At 38.2% G+C, this 25,945-nt stretch overlaps 1 protein-coding gene across 2 annotated transcripts; it reads left to right on the top strand.

Moving 5' to 3' along the window:
- The first annotated feature begins 5,424 nt into the window (after positions 1 to 5,424).
- LOC110675681 (zinc finger protein 14-like) lies at positions 5,425 to 12,305 on the top strand. Of its 2 annotated transcripts, none has more exons than XM_021841323.1 (3): positions 5,425 to 5,606; positions 5,795 to 6,024; positions 10,385 to 12,305. In XM_021841323.1, exons 2-3 carry the CDS (start codon positions 5,869 to 5,871, stop codon positions 12,281 to 12,283), a joined length of 2,055 nt encoding a protein of 684 aa, XP_021697015.1. In that variant the 5' UTR covers positions 5,425 to 5,606; positions 5,795 to 5,868; the 3' UTR covers positions 12,284 to 12,305. The 2 variants fall into 2 exon arrangements, with proteins under 2 accessions (XP_021697015.1, XP_021697014.1); XM_021841322.1 differs by having other exon boundaries at positions 5,426 to 5,606; positions 5,786 to 6,024.
- Positions 12,306 to 25,945: the final 13,640 nt, after the last annotated feature.

The raw sequence follows: 25,945 nt of genomic DNA, 5'->3' as shown, positions 1-25,945 counted from the left end.
TTTACCTAGTTTACTATTGGCAAAGATAAGGAAAGAAATCCATGAACTCTGATAGTTTTCGATTACTAGATAACGGAATGAAGTACTAGAAGTGGTATCTATTCTGAGACCAATTAACTTCTTTGTTCCGTATATGGTGTTGCAACTAAAAAAAACCATTCGGTGCGGACTGACCTAATACCTTAAATTCTGTTATAATCATCTCGAAAGGTGACATATGATTATCCGGATATTATTGATGCAGTTGAATGGTGGAATCATCGACACGTGAAAAACAGAGTTTCTCCAAGTTTAGGCCAAGTTTACCAACTGAAACTTGGTAAGGTCGTTTCAAATCATCTTTATTATAATTTTTGATCACATTGCACACATGGTCTCATAGTTGGTGAGCTAAACCATGTTCCCATGTGTATTTATTTATTATAATTACCCCACAGAGAAAATTACCCTGTATACCATGATGCTTCGAATTATGTTCGTTATTTATTATCATTTTAACAGCAATCTGCTTCGGTTATTGTATAGCGGGAAAGGGTCCAAATCAGTTTTCTTCTCGTTTCAGAGAGCGAGTAAAGGCGCTTAAGCCAAGGCTTTAGAGCCAGGACATGAGGAGGAAATACCTGTGTCCCATCCCAGGAGAATGGAAGAATGGAGTGTGCATTAACTTTCTTAGCAACGCCACTCCCAACGATCTTACCTATAACCCTGAATCGAAACGGTTGGTACGGTTGTCTCCGTTTCCTATTAAAAATTGAAAATGTTTCGCCTATCATGTTATTCATTAGTGAATAACCTGATCGTCGTAATTTTTCAGTTGTCTCCAATCCCAAAGTCTGCACAGTGCGCCGGGCCATTTTAGGGACCGTTCAAATATTACGTAACGCAACAGGGGGAGGGAGGGGGTCTTACAAAGTGTTACGGTCCATACAAAAATTTAAATTTTTTCATACAAATGCTGTTACGTGGGGGTGGAAGGGGGTCTAAAATAGACAAATTTTGCGTTACGTAATATTTGAATGAACCCTTAAGAGGAGAATAACCATCATCATTTTACAAATTTTCAAAACCAGTTTTTTTGCTAAAAAAAAGCAATGTTCAAGTAAATCTATCATCGCATTACATTTGCTATCTGGATTGCAATGATAGGTTTTTATAAGGATTTATTAAAATTTGTACGAAAAAACTGGATGATTGAATGATGGATTCTTGAGCCTTAATATTTGTATAATATCACACACGCAAAAAAATTGTGCGGTAAAAACTACCATTTTAGGGGGTTAACTTAAGCGCTCGCACCGGCAATTTTCAGCAGACCAGAAATGCGCTTGATTTTACCATGTCTGTAGTTGGAATCAGATTGTTGTAAATTAGTTCTGTCAAATGTACCAGTAATGCGGTGGGGTGTACCCTAAACATAGTAAATTGGACTGAATTTCCATGGTAGTTTTAAGAATGGGCGTAGTCAGCTAAAATAGTGATTTTTACCACAGAATTTTTTCCCGTGCAGATATTCTTCAAATATTAATACTGACATGGAAATACCTTAACATATCGAGGTATTTCCAGGATGCTTTTCAATATTGGCTGTAGATAAGATTAATCATCTCGAAAGGTGACCTATTCCGAATTGCAGGGTGGAATTTCCAAAAATCAGATGATATCCTTGTAGGACAAACAAGCATTTCTATTCAGATTCGCGGGCTCACGCAGTGTACTAAATTTCTTCATCTTCTTCTTCTTCTTTGCTTTACATCCCCACTGGGATAGAGTCAGCTTCTCAGCTGTGTGTTCTAAGAGCACTTCTACGGTTATTAACCGTTATTAATTATTTTGGATGACCCCAATCAGCGCCTTGATAAGAATAGGGTCCTAAAGGCCTGTCCCAATTTTAGTGCCAAACGCTTAAGTTTAAGTCAAAAACACATATTTACTCAATTTTTTAATGTTTTTCTTTTGTTTAATTCCAAAAAACATTTTTTTAGATTTTGTCACACTCCTTGGCTTAAACTCAAATGTTGGGTGTATTTTGCTTTCCGTGTCCCTTCCGAAATGTCAGATAGGAACAACCCCAGTGTTAAAAATAAAAGCCCTGTGGTGTTTTTGTCGATTAAGCGAACGTCAAACATGATCAAAAGTGTCAAGGTTCATTTAACGACTCAATTTTTAAATTAAAGTTTAAATATGATGAAGCCGTTATTTGAGCGGGAAAAATTGCTAAAAAAGGTTGCAGTAACATTCTCTTTCGTGTCATTCAATAAAAACAAGTTTTCATTAAACATTTTAGGACCCAAATTGGGTCATGCCATTGGCGTGACTTGAACTAAAATCTAAAAGGTGCTTGACTCATTCGATACACAAAAATCTGTTAAGCAAGGTGTAGGGGAAGCCAGCTCCTCTCTTTTATTTCATGTCTGGGTAAAGATATCTACAATTTATTCACTTAAAATACTACCTTTACATTTCTTACCCATAGACATCTCCACTGCAGGGTGTGTGATGTATCTGCTCTCCAACAAGAAACTGGATACCCCTAAACAAGCTAATTGTTAACTCCCCGCATAGTAAAAAACCCTCTGGCAAATTTTCCAAACAACATTAAAATCATAAATCATACGTTAACTGCTTCCTATTGTGGCTTAATTGTGTTACTTTAAATATATTTCGGTTTTGTACTGTATCTCACACTACATCTACACTGATACAAATCTCCATATCGTCGTTATTTGTGTCACACATAGATATTTGCAATTTGAATCGGTTCATGGTAATTATGTGTGAGATACATAACCAAGGTTCATTTCATAATATATTTGAATTATGTGTCCGTACACATGATTATAATAAAACATATCCATAACTTCTAAATGGTTAATTAATGAATAAAATAATTGAATTTCATTCAATATTCGAAACAAATATGCATTATATAAATTCAACTACAAAACAACGTTAAATAATTTATTAACTAACTTTATTTTTAGCCAAATTTTCATAATAGACACAACGTTTCACAACAACACAGAACTCTTCAGATTGACGAATTTTCTCCCCTCGGTGGGTTCGAATGCAGTTTTGTTCCAGCCATTCGGAGCCATGTGGAGGTGATCCAAAGCAGCTTCCTCTTCGCTAACTTTTCCATTTTCAACATCTGAAAGCCTCGGATAGCGCATCCAATCCCCCAAGTGCTAAAATGAAATATTATCTAATTAGATGTTCAAATGTTCGATAAATATTTAACAGACTCACCAAATTACATTAAATTACGCGCCAATCGATGATTTTCAATCTGGTTTCGTAAAATGGTTGACCTTTTTTGTTGATGTTCATCAGTTCATTCTCCATATATGCGTTATGTGTGAAACCATATAGATTTTTGCTATGTGAATTTACACATATTTTTGATTCACAATAGCAAGGTTCATTCGGTCTCATTTAAATAAATTCAATGTGTGAGACCAATCCGAATATTAATGTGTCAATACACATATAGAAAATTATAACAATTTTTGCAGTATACTGTATCGCTAACGGTTACTATATAGCTAATTGCTATCAATCAGTTCCATATAGTCCATATTTGGAAACTATGAATAAATCAACTATTTCTAAACTTACGTGGGTTATATCGAAAATGGTTACAATTTGGCAAAACATTCAAATATGATTGCATACTGTTTAGTATCAAGAAAAGTTGTCACACATACACTGAAGTCTTATGGTTTGATAGTAAGCATACCGTACGCGGTATAGTTATATTGCACTTGTGTGCGTTTTGTGAAATCAGAGAAAAATTTTCCACCAGTCAAACTGCCATATTTGTGTTCATTTCTGTAAATCGAGAGTCGAAACTTGTTTGGTAAGATATTTCATGTTGAATTGCTCAAAAACAACGTACTTAATTTGGTTTCTGTGTTTTCAGAAGTGAAATAAGGAATGCATACTTCTTAGGACTTCAGAGTGGTGCTGCAACATATCTACAGGTAAGTGTTATTATTATTTTTCATCGAAGTCAGAGTTGACAAAGTTTTTTTTTCTTTTTAAGAGTTTCTGAAAGATGTTACATTCGCGCCGTAAGATCGTGGAACCAGAATATCATCCCCAATGCTGAATCTAGGCGCTGAATTCAACTTGAACCTGTTTCGCAGCTTTCAACGGAAGTAAAGTTTCTGGAGTAACCCACTGACAAAATACAATCGAACTAAAGATGGTGGTCGGAATCCTTACCGCTGATTAGGACGAGGTCGACTATGATTGATTTTATATTGTTTAACTTGTCAATGCAATATTAATCTTTGAACATATTAATACAACATTTGTTCGTAGATACACGAATTGTCCTGTTTCATTATTATGAACTAATGGTCCCGGCAAATTTCGTCTTGCCATCAAGTAGGCTGTTGAAAAATGTCATGGAACCTCCCATACAAAATGACATATTAGTACTCTCCTGTTTTACCAAATTTTTCGAAAACTTTCCCAAACTTTTTCGTCACACGAACACGTCGGAACCCTTCAATAAAATAACAGTGAAAGAATTGTGTAAATCGGTTGTCATGTTCTCAAGCCATTTCGTGACATACAAACACCACTCCATTTTTATTTATATAGATAGGAAAAAAAATAGAATGGCATAGAGTTGATATACCGTTGACTACCATAATCCAATATTTTCACAAATTGTAAACGTTTTCATTCAAAATATATTGTTTTACAATTCTAGATTTGTTTCTTTTGTGGTAGATTGAGTGAAAAATGGATAGTATGTCTACCATCTGATGAACAATAAACGAAAAATTTTGTTCGATAAAATCGATGATTTTTTATGGTTACATAACTTAACCGCCTATTCCCCACATTGTTATATGTCTGATTACCGTTTCCCATACTGGCAAAACAGTCTATGGTACTGTGGGTATATTGTTATTCTGGATGTTGTTTGGAATGATTCAGATATTGTTTGAAGTAGTTGTAGACAATATTGGAAACAGTGCTAATATGGTTCATGATTATGCGGGTCTTCAATCTGAGGGTGCACCTCTATTCCAACACGCCTTGCGAATTTTTGGTATGATTATACACGCAAAAAAATTGTGCGGTAAAAACTACCATTTTAGGGGGTTAACTTAAGCGCTCGCACCGGCAATTTTCAGCAGACCAGAAATGCGCTTGATTTTACCATGTCTGTAGTTGGAATCAGATTGTTGTAAATTAGTTCTGTCAAATGTACCAGTAATGCGGTGGGGTGTACCCTAAACATAGTAAATTGGACTGAATTTCCATGGTAGTTTTAAGAATGGGCGTAGTCAGCTAAAATAGTGATTTTTACCACAGAATTTTTTCCCGTGTAAGGGTTCGACTGTCCGTACTGAATTTATTTTGATTTTCCGTGCAGGATAGCAGTGTTTGACAACGTTGTCATCTGTCATTATGTTCGATTATAAATATTGGGAATATTGTTGTTCAGTTCAGTGCTTTTTAGGAAAACTTTAAAAAATATATTAATATAATAAGAACAAAGTGCGAAGTGTTTTTCGTAACTATCTTTAAGACAAGAATTTGACATTCTTGCACGCATTTGTCATTAGGATTTGCCGATTTAGGCAAAGGTAAGATAAAACATTCATCGGAATATATTGAGCTAAATCGGAAGAATTTTTTTTCTGGATGGAATAATCTTTTATAGAATACGATTCTCGTCTGTATAGTTGATACAATTCTGTAATATTTTATTCATATCTTCTAAAAAACCTATCTCCTTTTTTATAACAAAAACCTAAAAAATAAGAAACAACAGAAACTTTGAAGTCACTAAAAGGGACAAAGCAAATCAAGGAGCTGAACAAGTGGAGGTCTGAGGGCGCAAAGGTGATGGATTCGAAGAACAATTCACAGCAGAGCAAAACCGCTGCTTCCATTGCATCGGTTTGTCGTTTGTGTTTCATGGAACGGGACCAGCTAGAGATGATTTTCGATAACGATGACGGATACTTGTGCAGGTGGATCGAAAAGCTCACTTCCCTGAAGGTAAGCCTTACGAGCTATCGTAATTCGATATTCTCATGATATGTACAGTCGCCCCACAGTTATGGATCAGTATTGGATCAAACGGAGAATATTTCATCAAACAGAGTTGCAATCAAGCGGAAAAAAAATTTACCTTTGTGAACCATAAATCTATACAGCTATCGCAATCAATTATAATATTCTTAAGCATATTTTTTTCCATCCGTAGGAAATAAAATGTCAATCACATTCCTAGATATGTTAATTCGAATGTTTGGGCAGTGAAAACCGCAGTTATGAATCAAAGCTAGGACAACCCAAAAGGAATACCAAGCTTTCAGATTCGCATGAAATCCAGTCGGATTCGCAAGGATTCCAATCAGATTCGCAAGGATTTCTGTCATATATTCAAGAATTTCAGTCAAATTCACAAGAATTCCAGACGAAATCGCAAGAAATTCAATCAGATTTGTAATGATTTCAGTGATACTTGCAAGGATTCCAACCTGATGCGCAAGGATTCTAATCGGGTTCGCAAAGATTTCAGTCGGATTTACAAGAATTTCGGTCTGGTTTACAAGCATTCAAGTCGGATTTGCGAAGATTACAATCAGATTCGCGAGGATTCCAGTCGAATTCGGAAGGATTACTGTCGGACATACAAGAATTTGAGTCGGATTTACAAGGATTCCAGTTGGATTTGCAAGAATTCTAATCGTAATCGCTATGGTTTCAGTTGGATTGACAGTTGGATTGATTTTTTTTCTAGGGTAACCAATATATTTTGGACCTCTATATATTTTGTACCACCTTGGCCATTTTCCTGCAAATTTCCCAGTTTAAATCGAAATACCAACTCAATTTGCATGCCATTTGGAAAGATAGGACTATTCCACACTTGCATCAACCGTTTGTACAAAGAAAATGTGTTTATTTTATCGGAAATTATTTCAATTTAATCGGTGCATCCATGCAACCGTTACAACACGTTACACACAGAAATTGAAGCCGTCATAAATTTTTCAAATGTAATGCGTAGTATGCACCTGAAACGTAAAGCACTCAAGTAAAATTTCTCTTTTTTACCTAAGTAATTTTGACAGCCAATCCAGTATGAGCGAAGTGTCACTTTTACTTGCGGAATAATTGAGCGGCACATTTTTCCGTACGGAAAAGTGACAGCTCAATTTGATTTGCACAGCAGACGTTACCGACGTTATGAAATCAACTCTACTTCTCAAGCCTGGTATCCACATCCTAAGTAGAGCGATCAAGTACAATTTGTTGCTAATTACCAAAGTAATTTTGACAGCTGATCCAGAATGAACGAAGTGTCACTTTTACTTGCGGAATAATTGAGCGGCACATTTTTCCGTACGGAATAGGGACAGCTCCATTTGATTTGTACAGCAGGCGTTACCAATGTTACGAAATCAGCTCTACTTGTCAACTGGATACAGCTCAAGTAATTTGGACAGCTGAAGTATTTCTTGGCCATTACTTGTCCTATCCTTTTGCACAGTACTTACGAAGTGGATACCAACCATCAGCAGCGTACAGCTCAAGTAATTTTGGTAGAGGAATCATTTCTTGACCGTTTCTTGTCCTATCCTTTTGCACAGTACTTATGATCAGCGTACCGGCCATAAACAAAAACTTTTTTCAAATTTCTGGACAAAAAGCGTAAAATTTGTTCGGTTTTCCGTTGTCGATCGATTGATTAGACTATGGGCAAGCATATTATACATCCAGTTTCATGGACTTTGTCGTCAAACGATAAAAAAATGCCGGGGGTCCAGAATATATACTTTGAGGGTCCAAATAATGAAAAACAGTGCTTCAAAATTCAATTATTTTCGACGTTTTTTGGATCCTACATGACCGTTTGGGCATTTTATCTCGTAGAGGAAGTTTTTCTCTACATTTTGACATGTTCTTTGACTTGGTTACGCTGTGCAATTAATTAATTGGGACACAAAACTAAAATCACTTCCTTAGGGGGTCCAAAATACGACCGTTACCGTTATGTTCTATTTCCCGCTGCATTTCCCGCATTTAGAGCCTTCAATGACACTAACGACTTAGACAATTCATTGATGAGATTCACGTTTTTTAACTACTGTACTGGGAAGAGCCACGTGATTTTCGCGAAATTCAAGCCTACTACTATTACCATTCCAAGCACTGGTTTTATGTAATTTGGACAGAGCGTTACGGGTATATAATTTGACCACCTCCATTTGATTTTGCCGTAAATAGCAAAATTATATACGCGTAACGGTCTGTCCAAAATACTTTAATCACCCTATGATAGGGACGTTCCGATACTTCCGATATATCGGAATATCGATATTTTGCTTTCGATATTCGATATTTTGGAATCGATATTTCCTATTCAACATATCGGTGATATCGATATTTCCTTCCGATACATCGTACATTAATATAAAGAAAACAATTGTAAAGTTTTCTCCATACATATTTTGTTTTTTTTTTTATTTCAAAAAGTAGTAACCGTTCGTATTGTATTATAATGTACCGTTAAGTCACCAGTTACCGTGCGGGCTCCATTCACCGTGCACATATACAAATTGCTACAAAATATTCATACAATTTTCACAAATTATTCTTTTGTCAGCAAAATAAGATAAAACTAATAAAATGAAGTAGTTTTTGTCACAAAGCATTTTGGAAAACCTAGTTTATGTAGTCAAAATCATGTGAATTCTGTTTGGTAATGAGATTTTTCAACACTCTTAGTAGAAACGCCAAAAATTACAATTTTTCATTTTAACGTTAGAGTATGAAATTTTTCAAAATTTCAACAAGTTTACATTGTGGATACCACTAGTTAGAAGTATTTCATCGTATGAGCAATGAAATTTTATGCAATTTATAATTTTTCATTGTGTTTCAGTCAAAACCCAAATGCACGGTAAATGGTCCCTTTTCAATATGTATGGTTCCCATTACCGTACATTACTGTAAAAATCTTGAAATTATTCGGTAATATTAGATTTATTGTCATGTCGTGATTAAAAAACTTCATTTTGAGTGTTTGAGTGAATATGAAATGGTTTGGACAATACAGTCAAACCTCTTATAACGATTTTAATGAAAAAATATTTATTTAGTAAATTTTTAAACGTTTTATGGTTTTTATTTTAAATGAAGATTTTAATATTCTTAAAAATGAGTGCGCACACTACTAGCAACATAGTTGCTCCATTACCAACGTTTCTTCAAGATACAAAATTAAATCATGACGAAAACTATATGCACGGTGAATGGTGCACTAGGGTGCACGGTAAATGGTGACATAGCACGGTACGAGGCGACCTTAACATTTCATTTTCAAACATATTTTTAGAGTATTTTTTGTTATCCAACACTAGTTTTATATTTTTTCCCGAATTATTATATAATTGCACGCTACGTAGTGGTATTCTAGTATGCATCAAATTATTTGGCAAAGTTATACAATTTATTGAAATGCTAATTTTTCTTAAATGCACGGTGAATGGTAGCTTGACGGTACCTCAACAGAGGATGTTTATGTCCATATCGGCAGACTTGATAGAAACTCTTCTGCGATGCAAAGAGGAGGCGATTTTTCTGCGGAGTGAAAATTGATTTCAATATTTTCAACACAGATCCTCAAGTGATTCAAGTGAGAGTGTAAAAAAATGCGAGGAATTTTTCAGGTACTCTCTATCTCTTGTTGCGATGCTCACTTCAAATGAACTCTTGAGTCTGCCGCCCGAACAAGGCAGTCCTCGGGGAGTTGTCAGAGCACCCTTTTTTGATGGAATTTTACTCTGTTGTGTTTTGTGCTGCATCTTCCTCGCTCATTTTTTGTCGCCTCTCTGCTTGGCTTTTTTTCGCTCCCTCTCAAAGAGGCAAAGGCAGCACGCTGCTTTAGAGTATTTCACCGAACTCTAATAATGTTGAGGAGAATTATCAAGCCTGCATATCGGTTAAAATACCAATAATCTTGAATATCCGAAGATTTTTATTGACCCTTGGGAAACTAAATGCAGCGATAAAGGATTTTTTCTCCATTCAAATCTATCATATGATATTTTGAATCAATATATCGATGGTTTCGATAATCGTATCGGATCAAATATCGATACATCACAATATCGGATTATCCCTACCCTATGATGGACATTTTTGGAATTTCACATTTGGAATCGATACTTTTTCGTGAATGATAGCTAAATTCTAGGTATTTTCATGAAAATACTAATATTCTCCATTGTTGGGTTCGGACGATCTATAACGTCGCCATGATGTTTGAATATATTTTCTTTATTAAAAGTGATCCTTAGTTGATTCATAACTGTTTTTAGTACTAACAAACATTATTATATTTTAGATTATCGACGTTCCCAACGCCCCAGCATCACTGTGCTCCAACTGCAAATCGACTTTGGAAGCATTCGACTCATTTCGAGAGATGTGCATCAATAACGACCATGTATTCAAGGAGACATTTTGTGGAGACAACGGCAAGCCCGTAAAGTTCACTGTCATTTCAATTAAGCTGGAAAGCGATGACGATCAGGAAACGGAAGTCGCTCCTGCAGCAAATGATGAAAAGTCTTCGATAAAAAACGAGTTGTTAGCACAACCGGAAGAAGAAGAAGAAGAAGAGAACGATGTCTCGACACAATATTCGATGGACGTAGATAAAGCGGAAATGCATGATGAAGATACGAGCACTGATAATGAAAGTGAGGATAATGAACACATTATGGTGGCAAATCATAACGCTACAACAGCGTTGAAGGTTACCGAAGATACATTGATAACTGAATTTCAAGACAGCAATTTGGGGGTTATATCTGTTGAATCAACTATGGAAGATGAAGTAGCAATAATAGGCGATAATGCTCAGGATTTTTCCGACGTTAAAACTGTTCTGTCAGATACTCATAAGTATCCATGCCAATTATGCAATGTCCCCACATCAAAACTTCATATTTTAACGCATAAGGAACCAACATTGTTTCAGTGCTATATCTGTTTCAGGGAATTCCAGCGATATAACTATATAAGTAAGCACGTTTATAAATGGCACAAAGATCACGATAGTGCTTCCAAAATTAAGAACCGTATTGACATTCCCAAAGCCAATGAAGATTTGAAGACACAAGACAAAGATGATGACCCCAATATTACTTCGCCAACAGACAATGAAGTTGAGCAGAGCAGTGTTTCGAGAGAAGTAATGTATGATGATCATCAATGCAAGGTGTGCAATAGATCGGAATCGAAAAAACATGCCATGACCCATAAAGCAGAAGGACTATTTGAGTGCTACATCTGTGCGAAGAAATTCGACAGATTCGACAAATGTAGGAATCACCTTAAATGGCATGTGGAATCTTCAGAATCGTCCTCTCATTATTGCAAAATATGTATGAAAATCGAATCGAAACTTCACGTGATGAGTCACAAGGCAGTAGGGTCATTTATTTGCCAAATCTGTATGAAAAGGTTCAGCCAAATTGGAAACCTGAACCTGCACATGCGCTGGCATTCCATGAATAATAAACGTTTGCAAATATCAAACAACATTCGTCCTAAACAACAAGTAAAAGAAAAAGTTGAGCCACCAATAAAAAAGCCTAATCATGATCCCAGTGCTATCAGCGAAGAGTCCTTCACGATGTGGAATGAAGAAGAACATCAGAGAAAACTACTCACGGTGTATGGAGGGCGGTACTCGTGCAAAACATGTAAGAAATACGTATCAAAATTGCATATACTGACTCACAAGGCTAAAGAACTATTCACGTGCTATCTCTGCAAGAAAAAGTTTATAAAATTTGATGGTGTCAGCAGGCACTTCCACAATCACGTACGAAAGCAAAAATCAGAACTCAATGCTAAAAAGCAAAAGGGTGCAGCAGCATGTGGCGACAACCAAACTGAAGAATCCGTTGCAAGCGGTAGTAAAACAGAATCCAGTGAAATCGGAAATACTTCCAGTTTGACGAAATTCTACGATAGCGACGAAGAAGACATTCACTTGGACCGAGAGTTTGAATGCAAAATATGCGATAAATACGTATCGCAGCTGCACGCAGTAACTCATAAGCCCGAAGGATATCAGTGTCCCGTCTGTACCTCACTGTTCAACCGGTTCGATTGCTTCAGCAGGCACGTCAGGAATCACAAAAATAAGGGCAAATTTGTTTGCGATGTGTGCAACGCAGGGTTTTCCTGCACGTATAGATTGAATCGTCACAAAAGGCAACATGCGAAATAATAAATTATATGATTTCTACTAATTTCGAGTTATAATTGTGAAAGAACAATCATTCATTAATTTAGTTAACATTCAGACAGATAACACTGTATGCACGTCACGGTACGAGGCAATGTCTCTCCACTTGGTCTTGGGCGATCTCGTAGTTCATCCTTTGCCCCTACTCGTCAAATCTTGAAGAGCAGAGAACTAGGGAATGTCTTGTTCTCAAAATTTTATTCTCTATTACTCTATGTATTCTTAACCCTCTAATACCCAACCCCGCCTTTAGACGGGGTACACTTTGGAATTTTGTGTATTTTTTCGTAGCTCGGAAATCAAAATTATTTTATTTTTGGCTTAAACCTTGACTCATAACACGCATATTAGAAAAGTTTTTTATGACTTTTCAAACTTTTTTGTAGTTTTAAAAATTGTTCGAAAAATTGTATTCTTATATAACCTATAAATGCCCGGGGTTAATTTAACGTGTGATATAACAAATCGTACCTGTTATATTTTTATACGATCGACCTATCACAAAAGAAGAGCCAGGTGATATCAACATAATTTCAAACCTGTTTTTCCGTTAGTTACACGGAAAATAAAATACGCTCCGAAAAAAAATAAAAATGTAATATTTTTTAAATTACTACAAAAATTTAAATTTTTATTATTGCCAAAAATCAACAACCAGAAAAGGCTTCGAGAAAAAAAGAAAAAAGTTAGGGATGTTCAAAAATAAAAATTATAAAAATCAAAAACCAAAATTCAAAAATTTGCGAATAAAAATAAATAATTGCCCAGAACGTGTTTAGAACGATTTTAGATAACGAAAAATAATATTTAAATCGAAAATAAAAATTTGGGTATTAGAGGGTTAAGTGTCAGAAAACAATTCAGTAGTTTCCTCAAAGTGCAGGAATTACTCCAAAGATTTATCCAGGAGTTGATCCAGTGTTTCTTTTGTGCACTTCCCAAGAAATTTCTACAAGATTTTCGATCAGTACTTTCAAGAATTAGCCCAGGATACTTTCCAGAAATAAGATTACGGTAGAGATTTTTTAGAGATTCGTCCTGGAATTTCTTTCTTGAGAAATTTGACCTTCTGTCCTTTCGATGAAGCCGATCATAAAAGCACAGAGAACAGACATGGAGCCTCGAACAAAATTTCATCTGAACCATGTGTAAAGGTTCGAATCAACGATGAGCGCCGCCAACGCAGACAGCCCGACATACAAACTCGTTTCGACAACACGATGTCACTAGTGAACGTCAAAATGTATTAGCACACAAAGCAACGCTAGCGACAAGTGGCAATTTTTGATATCGACACTAGCGCCAAAGTGTAAAAAGCGGCAAATTTATTTATTTGTCACTGTCTCGAATTATTGAAATCCCACAGACTGTTTCTTAATCTAAATCCTTAATCCTATTCTTAAAAACATACTTAGACACATCAAAATCGAACAAAGCACTAACACTATTAAACAGACGAAGGCACTTGGACAGCGGGTTGTTGAATCCATAAGACGTTCTATGCCGCCTGATGAGTAGCAAGTCCCGTTCTCGCAAATGGCGATTGGGCGCGTAGAATGGAACATTGTCGAGAAGCGATGAACAATCTAAATTCCCCTTTAAAAGGTCGAATACGAAAAGTCGCTGTAAATTGTTGCGTCTGGAAGCAAGTGTCTCGATATCTATCAGTCTACAGCGGGCTGGGTATTCTGGCAGGTTTACGGGATCAGACCATGGCAGTTGACGAAGAGCATATCGAATAAAACTTCGCTGGACTCTCTCCAACCGGACGATTTGTGTCGTGTGATGCGGTGACCACACACAAACTGCGTATTCTAAAATACTACGAACTAAAGAGCAGTAGAGCGACTTGAGTGCATAAACATTCTTAAAATAATTGGTGGTGCGACGAACGAATCCTAGAGCGGCAAAAGCCTTTGCGGTAGTGAGGGAGACATGCTCATTGAAACGTAGTTTGCTGTCGACAGTAACTCCAAGGTCACGTATTGAATCCACGCATTCGATCAGTTCCGATCCGACCATCTACTCAAAATCAATTCGTGAGTGTCGACGAGAGAATGCAATAGATTTACATTTTTTTATATTCAGCTCCATACCGTTCTCCTGGCACCAATTCACAAGCTCATCTATATCGTTCTGTAGCGCACAGCAATCCAAATGAGACATGATTACCCTGTAAATTTTCAAATCGTCCGCGTACAACAATTTTCCTGATTTTAGTCGGAAGCAGAGGTCGTTGATGAAGAGAATGAATATCAGCGGTCCTAACACGCTACCCTGCGGCACGCCCGACGTGATTGAGATAACGCGAGAACGCGTGCCGTTGATACTGGCGAACGCCTTACGCTGCGTTAGATAGGACTGCAACCATAGAGCTATCCAATTTGGAAAACCTAGGTGTCTAAGCTTTGCAATAGCGAGATCATGCGGGACTTTATCAAATGCTTTGGAAAAGTCGAAGTAGATGGCGTCTACCTGGTGCTTATTTTCGATTTCGGTCGAGAGAAAGTTTGTGAACGTCATGAGATTTGTCGTAGTTGAACGCTTTTTGACGAATCCGTGTTGAAATTCTGATATCAGAGGTTGACATGCAGTGTACAAAACGCTATGGATTAATTCTTCAAAGACTTTCCCCAGGCAGCATAAAATCGAGATTCCTCGATAGTTTTCAACTGCTCGAGTAGAACCTGCTTTGAAGATCGGAGTGATTGAGGCTGTTTTCCAGAGCATCGAAAAAGTGCTGTCATGGAGCGAGCGATTGAAAATTATCGTCAGCGGAATTTGAAGAGAATCAGTGCACTCCTTGAGAAACAACGGAGGAAGATTATCTGTCCCTGGTCCCTTTGTGATGTCGAGTTTTCACAAGGCGGACGAAACATCTTGCTGTGTGACATCGAAACGTGCGACATTCAAATCGAATGCTGGACAATTGCTAACACTGTCAGGCGAGAACGTTGGTGAGTTTGTGCAGTACACGCTTTCGAAAAATTCTGCAAACAAATTAGCAACGCCTTCAGGAGAGTTGGCGACGGTGTCATTGAATGTCATTTCGGCAGGGAATCTATTAGCACGCTTGCGATTCCGAATAAACGTCCAGAAACCGGAGGGATCCTGCTTTGCAGTCGTTTCCATGTTGGTAACGTAGTTTCGGAACGAGGTTGTTTGACATTCTTTGTAACGGGATTCGATGATACGAAGATTGTCTCGATTCTGAACGGTCCGCGATCGAAAATAGCGTCTACGAGATTTGCGCACAACGTTGCGAAGGTGTTGCAACTCGGATGTCCACCAAGGCTGTTTGTAGAAATGTCGTCGGCGTCGTCTACGTGGAACATGCTCGTCCAGAATTTCGTACAAGGTTTCATAGAAAATACATACCGTTTGATCAGTGTCCATGCCGTGAAACAAAGAATTCCAATCAATGGAAGAGATAGCAGCATCTAGCTCAGCAAAGTTGCATCGTCGAAAATCAAATTCATCGGCTTGATTTGAATTACCTGCCAACTGCCTACAAATATCGCTCACGTCAATACGAAGAACAAACGGCCTGTGGTGGCGGTCCACCCGGAGGAGAGAAGACGGTGGCTCGATCAACTCAACGTCGTTTACTTCATTCACGAATGCAAGGTCCAGCAAGCGGTTATTTGAATTCAAAAGGCTATTGATCTGATGTAATCCGGAGGCAACCATTCTTTCAACCAAGGTGATCTCTTGTTCGGTGGAGGCGTTAGAAGGAAGCAAACTGCCGACGTCATCATCCATCTGCCAGACTAATTGAGGGAGGTTGTACTCCCCTACAACAACGATTGGGCCGTATGAATAAAATGTAGTAAAGTTGAGTTTACTACATTCTCGGTAGTAAACGCTATATGTGGAACACGAGTGGAACATGTTTGTGTCATTTTCCTTTCTACACCTTTCGAACATACTACAAACAACGCATTGCTATGAATAAAGGTAGCATTTACTACAAAGCTACTGGTAGTTAGCTTCAGAGGTTGCTACACATGCTTTGAGTTTGCGGAATTGAATGGAATAATTTACTTTTGAGTAAAAATCATGGGAAAACGATATGAGTTTTGATATATCGGAAGGTATTTTGAGTTTTGCAAAGGAATTCTGAGGTTACGAAAACTTTCGCTCCGCCAATTCTGACATTCCGGTAAGATTACCGGCAGCAGCAATTTGTAATATCCGTGTGAATTCTGGCATTACGATAATTATGTTATTTTCTAGGAATTTTAGGATGTCGGTAGGAATTCAGATATTGATAAAGTAATTCTGAATTTTACGTGTAAATTCTGACATCTCAGATTTCCTTTTGAATTCCTGTAGGAACTTTGAGATTCCGATAGGGATGTCGGATTTTTTATGATAATTCTGAAAATTTAAATACCATTCTAGGAATATTGCGGAAATATTAGGAATCTGGTAAAAACTCTAGAATTGGGGTGGGAATGGGATTCCGAATATTAATCTCTTGAATTCTGTGGGTATCTTTGAGACGATATTTCTGTAAGAATCTATGAGATTGCGGTGGGATTCCTGCGAATTATTGTGTGATTATTTGTAATTCCGAAAATCAATCTTTGTAATTATTGTAAAAACCTTTAAGATTCCGTTGATCTCCAGTTCCGTTGGAATTTCAAAGTAAAGCGAAGTATGCACTTCAACAGAAAAGTAATCGCCTATCTCGATGCGTGGAAAATTTCTTGCAAGAAATGCTCAAGAAAAGCATTTTTCTTTGATTGCAGTACGCAGTTGAAAAGAAATGTCAATTCAAATGGAGCTCACTGTAGAAAATTTCTTGAGCATTTCTTGGGCAGAAATTTTTACTTTTCTTGAGCGGAACAGCATACTTAGCTTAAAGCTTTAATATAAACGTTTTGAATGTCGGTAAATATTTTATAGATTTCAATGGGATTTTTTGTGGAATCGTTAAGAATTTTAATAATTTCAAAGGGAACCCTGGTGTTTTAGGGGAGATCCTCATTGAATTCTAACGACTAAAAATCTCTACATTCTAAGTTCTAGACATTCCAAGGATACTATCAGAAACCCCACCAAAATAACGAGAATAACACAGAAACACTTAGAACATCGGAATTCAACATGCTGTTAAGAAAACACACGAGGAGCATCAACAGTCTACCGCAATTTCACCAGAATCTCAGTACTGGTGCTAAAAAATATGTGGTTCCAAATTTGATAGCTGTAATCTCAAGATCTCTTCATAAATGTTAAGCTAGTATTTAAAAAAATCATCGGCGTTGGCGAAGGCCGAAAACCACCCAGAAAATTCTTTGATGTACCATCATCATAAAACCATAGACATAGAGAGAATACCAGACTAATCGCAAAATTACACTACAAATCTTGTCAAATAACAGCACCTTCATGATTTGTGCAAATTGTCGCGTAATCGATTAGATTCCATGCATTTTCTTCATATGCATGATTGTATTAATTTTAAGCGTCACTCTGAATAGATTATTCTTTACGTGCAGAATCACTCTGCACTCTGAATGGAAATTTCTTAAAGTGCAGCTTCAGTCACTGCTCATGTTCGAAAGTAGTAAGTACTACATGTTCGAAAAGTTTTTTATTCATACCAAAAGTGTAGTAAACTTTGTGGATTTTGTTTTTGAGTAGATGCTACATGTAGTAAAGTTCAAAGTTTTTTATTCATATCACCTTGTGTCAGAGCTCGAAATGCGTTCACAGAGTTGTTTAATGGGTGCAGAGTGCGAGGCGTAGAGCACCGGTAGCGAGTTGGGGTGGATATAGATCCCACAAACGTAAATCGACGACTGCTGAAGCTTCACCAGTACAACAGTTTGCTCGAGGTTATTGCAGTTTTCTAACACTACTGATCTGCAGTTCAATGCGGCTTTCACGGCAATCAGCAAATTTGTAGCGTTCTCAATCTGACGACAGCGCCACGTAACAGGGGCATAACGACATACTTTGAAATGACCAGTACAAGCTTTACACACGCTGACGAGAAAAGATGAACGTCTGTTCTCTGTGATAAAAGGTTACTCCCAGATCCTTGTTATGTACAGTATTGGACAAAACATTTGCAACTTTTTCGATTTTCCATACAAAATGACCAACTTTGGTAAGCTGTATCTCGATTATTTATGGACCGATTTAAATGAAATTTCGGCAGAACATCAGACATAACTTGAATTTTAACATACACTTTTGAATAACTTTTCCAATCACGAGTTTATAAGTAATAACGGTTTAACTAAGGTGTAATTTTCGACGAAAAAATCAAAACTATTTATCTTAATATCTGATACTCACAAAAACTGTCTTCAGCAAACTTGTTCATCTCGTTAAAATCTATAACTTTGTTGAAGGCGCCATGGAACCATTCATTCAATATGTTTAGTAATGTCATTTATAAAAAATCGTCAAAAAATGCACTTCAGCCAAACAGTTATTGTTTTTGAAATTGTGATTGGAAGAATTACTCAAAAATATATGTTAAGATTCAAGTTATGTCTGATGTTCTGCCAAAATTTCATTCAAATCGGTCCATAAATAACTGAGATATAGCTTACCAAAGTTGGCCATTTTATATGGAAAATCGAAAAAGTTGCAAATGTTTTGTCCAATACTGTATATCCCACTAATCCAATATCCTTTCTATGACAACTGTGGAGATACAGAGGAAGGGGAATTAGGGACATAATGAACACATTAAGCAAATGCTTTTTTAAGACCATAAAGTGCCAATGATTTCAATTTACCCCCGGCTATTTTTCAAGTTTGATATTAGTACGACGTGCTACGTTAATTCATGGTAGGGGAAAAGCACCAATTTTCGACCCATTTCTAATTTTCGACCCATCCATACGATTTTGGCCTACTTTGTATGGAAATCCGAAAATTGGCACAGAATTCTTGTAGGTCGAAAATCAGTGCTTTTCCCCTAATAAGAACCATATCATATGTTTGAGAAGTGAGATAGAAAATTGTCTCAAAACGAGGTATTGGGGCAAAATGAACAGTTGATGAATAAATTTAGTGATTCCAAAATATTTAATGACTATCAATTGTTCCGATATGTAAAACGGCTCTTCTTCAATTGTAATAGCTAAAAAGTAAAGTAAGTTTCGGATGGACCAGGAGAAATTAAACGGATTAAACGCGATTAACTTGTAGATAAACTGATACACATATTTATTCATTCGAGTTTGTTTTGATAATAATAAAAACATGGCGGATAGTCAAATAAAGTCCAGGGTAGTATTCAGGCGATAAATAGTGAGGTGGTTGCCATTTCAACACCCCTGCTCAACCACAACATCTTCCGAGTCCTATCATTGATCGCAACTGTTTAAAGGTTGCTGGAGGAAGACCTTTCGTCATGATATCTGCCTGTTGTTCTGCCGATCTCACAAACTTAATCTGCAGCACTCCTTGTTGAATCAAATCTTTCAGGAAATGATGTTTAGTGTCGACGTGTTTCAGTCGACCATGATCACGACAGTCCTCCGCAATTTTAATCGTCGATTGATTGTCCTCATTAATAACTATCGGCTCTGTAGTTTTATGCCCCAAATCTTGAAGCACACGTAACATCCATAAAACATGACACGCCGCCGTACACAATGCCGACAGCTCTGCTTCGGTTGACGATAGTGACACCGTCTGCTGTTTCCGCGTTATCCAGCTTACAGTGCAGCCATACACTTTGAAAATACAGCCAGTTACAGAACGACGATCAATCACATCATTGGCCCAATCAGCATCTGAATAAACCTCCAACATTACAGATCGATCATCGTCCTTGAACATGAGCCCAACATCCAGTGTGTCCTTGACGTAGCGAAGCATTCGCTTAAGGTGCACCCAATGCTCCTCGTTTGGGCATACCTGATGCTGACTAAAATAATTGACCGCTGCGGATAAATCTGGCCTTGTCGTCAGTGAAGCATACATTAAACAGCCAACAAGCTCGCGGTATGGCTTCGATGTTCTCTGGTCCTCCAATCCCTTCGATAATCGCAGACGATTTTCCATTGGAGTGGAAATTGGCTTGCTTTCAGTCATTTCGAAACGTTGCAGCATACTTTCGAAATAACTTCGTTGATGAATTCGCATGAGTTTCCTGGACGAATCTCGTTCAATGGTCATTCCAAGGAACTGTTTCACCTCTCCAATGTCTTTCATTTCAAATTCCTCGCAGAAACTACGCTTTACGATTTCCAAAGCCTTGAAAGATGAACTGGCCAGCAAGATGTCATCAACGTACAGCACGACGATGAGCTTATTTCTTCCCTCGCCTCGCACGTACAGACATTGGTCGTTCTCACTGCGCACGAATCCTAATTTCACGATGAAACGATGGAATCGTTCGTTCCACGCTCGAGACGCTTGCTTCAAGCCATACAACGACCGATTCAGGCGACAAACCAGGCCGTTCCCCTGCTCAAATCCTGCTGGTTGAGCCATGTAAATTTCCTCGTTGAGCTGGCCATTTAAAAACGCAGTTTTAACGTCCATTTGATGTAAATGCATACGTTCTCGATTTGCCACAGCCAGAACAGTTCGAAGGGTATCCAGTTTCGCCACTGGAGAATACGTTTCTGTGTAGTCGAACCCCTTCTTCTGGCTGAAGCCCCTGGCTACCAGTCTGGCTTTGTACCTGTTCTCTGCTTCGCAACTACCACGCTTTACTCGAAACACCCATTTACAGGTAATCGCAGTCCGACCCTTTGGAAGAGGGGTCAGTGTCCAGGTATCGTTGCGCTTCAACGAGTCCATCTCTTCTTCAATCGCCTTCTTCCAGAAACTCCAGTCCTCACGCTGTTTCAGCTCATCGATTGTGTTTGGAATATTATCGATGTAATTCAGAGCGCTCAAAGCATATCCGGCATACTCGGTTTCAAAATCCTTATGCCAATCCGGGGGTCTCCGATCGCGCCTAGGACGACCACTTTCTGGTTCCGTTTCTGCTGAACTTCTACCGCTAGCTTTTTCTTCGTTGAAAACTTCTCGTGCTTCATAATTTTCCGATGGTTCGCCTTCCAGATCTGCATGCAACTCTTCGACTCTCCGAGGCACGTACAACAATCCATCAAAACGATTTGCCTTATCGACAACATTCGATGACACTTCAGTCTCAACAAAATCCACATCACGAGCGACGATAATCTTCCTGCTCCTCGAATCCCAGACACGATAACCATTTGGAGAATACCCTAGGAATACTCCTTGCCACGACTTGGCATCTAATTTCTTTCGAAGCTCCTTCGGAACGTGCACATACACGCGACATCCGAAAGCTCTCAATTTCGAAACATCTGGTTTTCGTGACTCCCACATTTCGAACGGAGTTTTGTGTGAACTCAGTGCATTGGTCGGGCTCCTATTGACCAAATATGCAGCCGTCTGAATGGCTTGCTCCCAGAAAATCTTATCGACCCCTGAATCCTGCAGCATAGCCCTTGCTCTTTCAACTAGCGTCCTGTTCATGCGCTCGCTCACCCCATTTTGCTCAGGAGTATATGGCACAGTGAACTCTTGCACGATCCCTTTCGAATTACAGAACTGCTTGAAACGTTTCCCACGGTACTCACCGCCGTTGTCGCATCTCAATCTGGATATTCTCCTTTCGAATTTAGCCGTAACGAACGCCTCATATTGCTCGAAACAACTCAGCACTTCGTCTTTGGAGTCCATCAAGTATACCGCCGTAAAATGGCTCCAATCGTCGATGAACGTTGCAAAGTATTTCGATCCATACAGGCCGACCGGCGTGATGGGACCACACACGTCGGAGTGAATAAGCTCCAACACACGTGACGAACGTTTTTCACCACTAGACAAAAACGGTTTCTTCGTCTGTTTCGCTTCGACACAGGGTCCACACACAATCATTTCTTCTTTCTTCTTCGGATTCAGCTTCAAGCCTATTACCGATCCGCTTCGAGCCAGTGCTTCCAGATTCGTTTCACTTATGTGGCCAAAACGACGGTGCCACAACTCGTAGTCCTTCCGAATACGACCACATGACATCAACGATGATCCGTGATCGTCGTTCTCCAACGAGTGAAAGTCCAATTCATAAAGTTTGTTCCGGCGCGTACCAGTGGCTACTAGTTCGGAACCACTGTAAATCATCGCTTTACCGGCCTCGAACACAACCCGCATGCCAGCCTTTTCAACCTTCACGACCGAAAACAGATTGCATCGGAGCTGCGGCACATATAACACATTGTTCACAGTGCAATCGATTGATTTTCCGTTTACCAACGACGTCACTTTCACCGTACCGCACTGTTTTGCTTCAATCGATTCACCGTCCTTGGCTACTGCGATTTCGATTGGATTTTTCAACGGATGAAGTTCGGTAAACAAATCCCGATCACGCACAAGGTGGTCAGATGCGCCAGAGTCAATGAACCACTTCGCTTTCCCTGGCTTTAGATCGCCACTGACCCCAACAAAACTAACACCATTTCGATCATCAGATGCAGCTACATTTGCTTTAAAATTCTGCTGGCTTTTCTGACCCGAACTTTTCTTCTTCTTCTTTTCCGGACAATCGATCATTTTATGGCCCTCTTTCTTGCAATAAAAACACCGTAATTTCCTCGATTGAAACGATCCGGATTTCGTTCCACTGAACGCTGCTGTATCGTTTTTCTCAGTGCATAAATCGATACCAGCTCCCTTCTGCTTTATCTCCTCGTCTAGCAGCCGACATTTGACGAATTCCATCGTCAGGTTCTGCTCCGGCATAGTTTCGAGGGCGGTAACTACGGTGGAAAAATTCGGTCCCAGCGTCAATAGCAAATGGCAGACCACGTCCAAATCGTCCATTTCTGCACCGGTGCCACGATATTCCCGCACCAGTTTGTCGAATCGCAAAAAATGTTCTTGGAGTTGATTCCCATCGAACCGCATACTCAGCATTTGCCGCTTTATATGCATCCGGCTGGCGATGCTTTTCCTCTCGAACACTCTCTTCAGGGCATCCCAAACTTGTTTAGGCGAACGTTTGTCCTGAACGTATTCCAACTGCGTATCATGGATTCTGGAGATCAACAGCGATTTGCATCTTCGTTCCTGTTTCTCCCGCAGTACACGCTTGTTCACCTTCTGCCTTTTCACATCAGCACTATCCGTTTGTAGTTCTTGGATCTCCTCGATATCCGCCAGTTCCCGTTCGATGCAGTCAAGCAAATCGTGCTCTTCCAACAACACCGTCATACGGAACTTCCAGGCGGAATAATTGCACCCGTCGAACAACGCGATATGATACCGATCATTTTGACTTTCCTCGGCCATCGCGACACTTTTCTCGGATCCCGGCACTTTCAAAGCGACCTGAGCCCACAACCTAAAGTAAGTTTCGGATGGACCAGGAGAAATTAAACGGATTAAACGCGATTAACTTGTAGATAAACTGATACACATATTTATTCATTCGAGTTTGTTTTGATAATAATAAAAACATGGCGGATAGTCAAATAAAGTCCAGGGTAGTATTCAGGCGATAAATAGTGAGGTGGTTGCCATTTCAACAAAAAGAACCTTTCTTGGTTCGTTTCTTTGCTCAAAAATTAGTCTTCCATCGTTATGCTTATAGGCCAATTTGAAGCTGAGAAAAACTTAAAAATATATTTCAAAGAACAATAGGGTCCTATAGCCCTGTCCCAATTTTAGTGCCAAACGCTTACGATCAGGCCAAAAACACATGTTTACTTAATTTTTTAATGTTTTCCATTTGTTTAAGTACAAAAAAAATTTTTTTATGTTTTTATAGATTTTGTCCCACTCCTTGATTTGAACTCAAATTTTGGGTGTATTTTGTTTTCCGTGTCCCTTCCGAAATGTCAGATAGGAACAACCCCAGTGTTAAAACTAAAACCCCTGTGATATTTTTGTCGACTAAGCAAACGTCAAACATGATCTCAAGTGTCAAGGTTCATTTATGGATCCAATTTTGAAATTAAAGTTTTAATATGATATATCCGTTATTTGAGCGAGAAAAATTGCTAAAGTAGTTGCAGTAATATGATCTTTCGTGTTATTAAATTAAAACAAGATTTCATTAACCATTTTAGGACCCTATTGAAGCAAAACATATTTTGGTAACAATGGTTTTCTAACTAATATTCCTTCTTTCCCCAACGATCGTGATGAAGAGGCCGATGCCGTTGTTGACTTTAAAATGTTGAACTCTTGATTTGTGCACATTGAGAATGGTAAGCTAATCCCAAGCCCCATTTATTGAATCTCTGAGTAACTTCGATTGATCTGGTCAATTACGTAGAAGCCATGCTCAAATTTTACTACCAAACTCTTAAGTTTGGCTAGAAACACATGTTTTCTCAATTTTTAAATGGTTTTCATTGGGTAAAGTCCAAAAAACTTTGTTTTCCTGTTTTTGAGGTTTGACACCCTTGGTTGAAACTTAAATTTTGGTTTTATTTTATTTTCCGTGTCCCTTCCAAAATATCAGATAGGAACAAAAAAAAAGTTTTTAAAGTGAACCCTTGTGGCGTTTTTGTCGACAATTGAACGTCTAACATGATCAAAACTTTTTGATTCAAAAGTGTTAAAGTTCAAAACTGTACCCATTTTTATTAAAGTTTAAATATGGTATAGCCTTTATTTGAGCGGAAAGATTTACTAAGGCAAGAACGCTATATCGTGTTATTTAATCAAAAAAATATTTTATCAAACATTTTAGGACTTTATTGTACGCTCCTGCAATTCATCCTAGAATGTTTATATGTTTTTGTGTAAGACTTTTTCAAGAATTCAATCAGAACTACCTCTAAATATGTTTCCAGAGGTTGTTCCAGATATTTTTCCGGGATTTCCCTTTAAGGCTTACATTAAGTATCAAGAAATCCTTCTGATTCCATACAAGTTTTTTAAGGAATTGTTCAACGGATTCTTCAAGATTTTATATCAAAGAAGTCTTCAAAGACTTTTTCCAGAAACTCATCCAAACATTTCTTCACAACACTGATGTAGAGAATTATCAAGAATTTTTCTTGGAGGTGTGGGAGAATTATCTGGTGTAATCACAGATGAATCTCCTGTTTCAATCCTGAAAAATTACTGAAATATTTATAGGAAAATATCTCCAAGATTTTCTGTAGGAATTCTTAGAAAATTTCATTTTTTTTTCAAATCGATGCAAGAATAATCGAAGGAATCATCGTAAAGTGTCGTAATTCAGCGTAGCTTAGACTCTAATTGTACGCATTTATAAAAATATCTTCTAAGTAAAAAAATGGTATTTTTTAGTAAAATTGTAATGTTCAGATTGCCGTAACGGCCAACGCACAGCTATTCAGAAAGACCAAGCTGAGGGTCGTGGGTCCGAATCCCACTGGTCGAGCATCTTTTCGGATTAAAAATTGACTCGACTTCCCAGGGCACAGAGCATCTTCGTCCCTGCCACACGATATACGTGAATGTAAAAATAATCAATTGGCAAGGAAAGCTTTCAGTTAATAACTGTGGAGGTGGTCATAAGAACACTGAGTTAAGAAGCAGGATCTGTCCTATTTGGGACGTAATGCCAAAAAGAAGAAAAAGTGATGTATGACCAGTGACCACTATATGCAGGAAGCGCAATGGAAAAAGTCGGAATTTACTTTATAT

Source organism: Aedes aegypti, chromosome 2 (genome assembly GCF_002204515.2).
Source record: "Aedes aegypti strain LVP_AGWG chromosome 2, AaegL5.0 Primary Assembly, whole genome shotgun sequence".
Taxonomy (NCBI): Eukaryota; Metazoa; Arthropoda; class Insecta; order Diptera; family Culicidae; genus Aedes; species Aedes aegypti.
This window is presented reverse-complemented; position numbering and strand designations above follow the sequence as displayed.

Coding starts and splice junctions, on each gene's coding strand:
- LOC110675681 (XM_021841323.1), top strand. CDS start 5,869: ATGGATTCGAAGAACAATTCACAGCAGAGCAAAACCGCTGCTTCCATT. Junction 6,025..10,384: donor AAAAGCTCACTTCCCTGAAG/GTAAGCCTTACG, acceptor ATTATATTTTAG/ATTATCGACGTTCCCAACGC.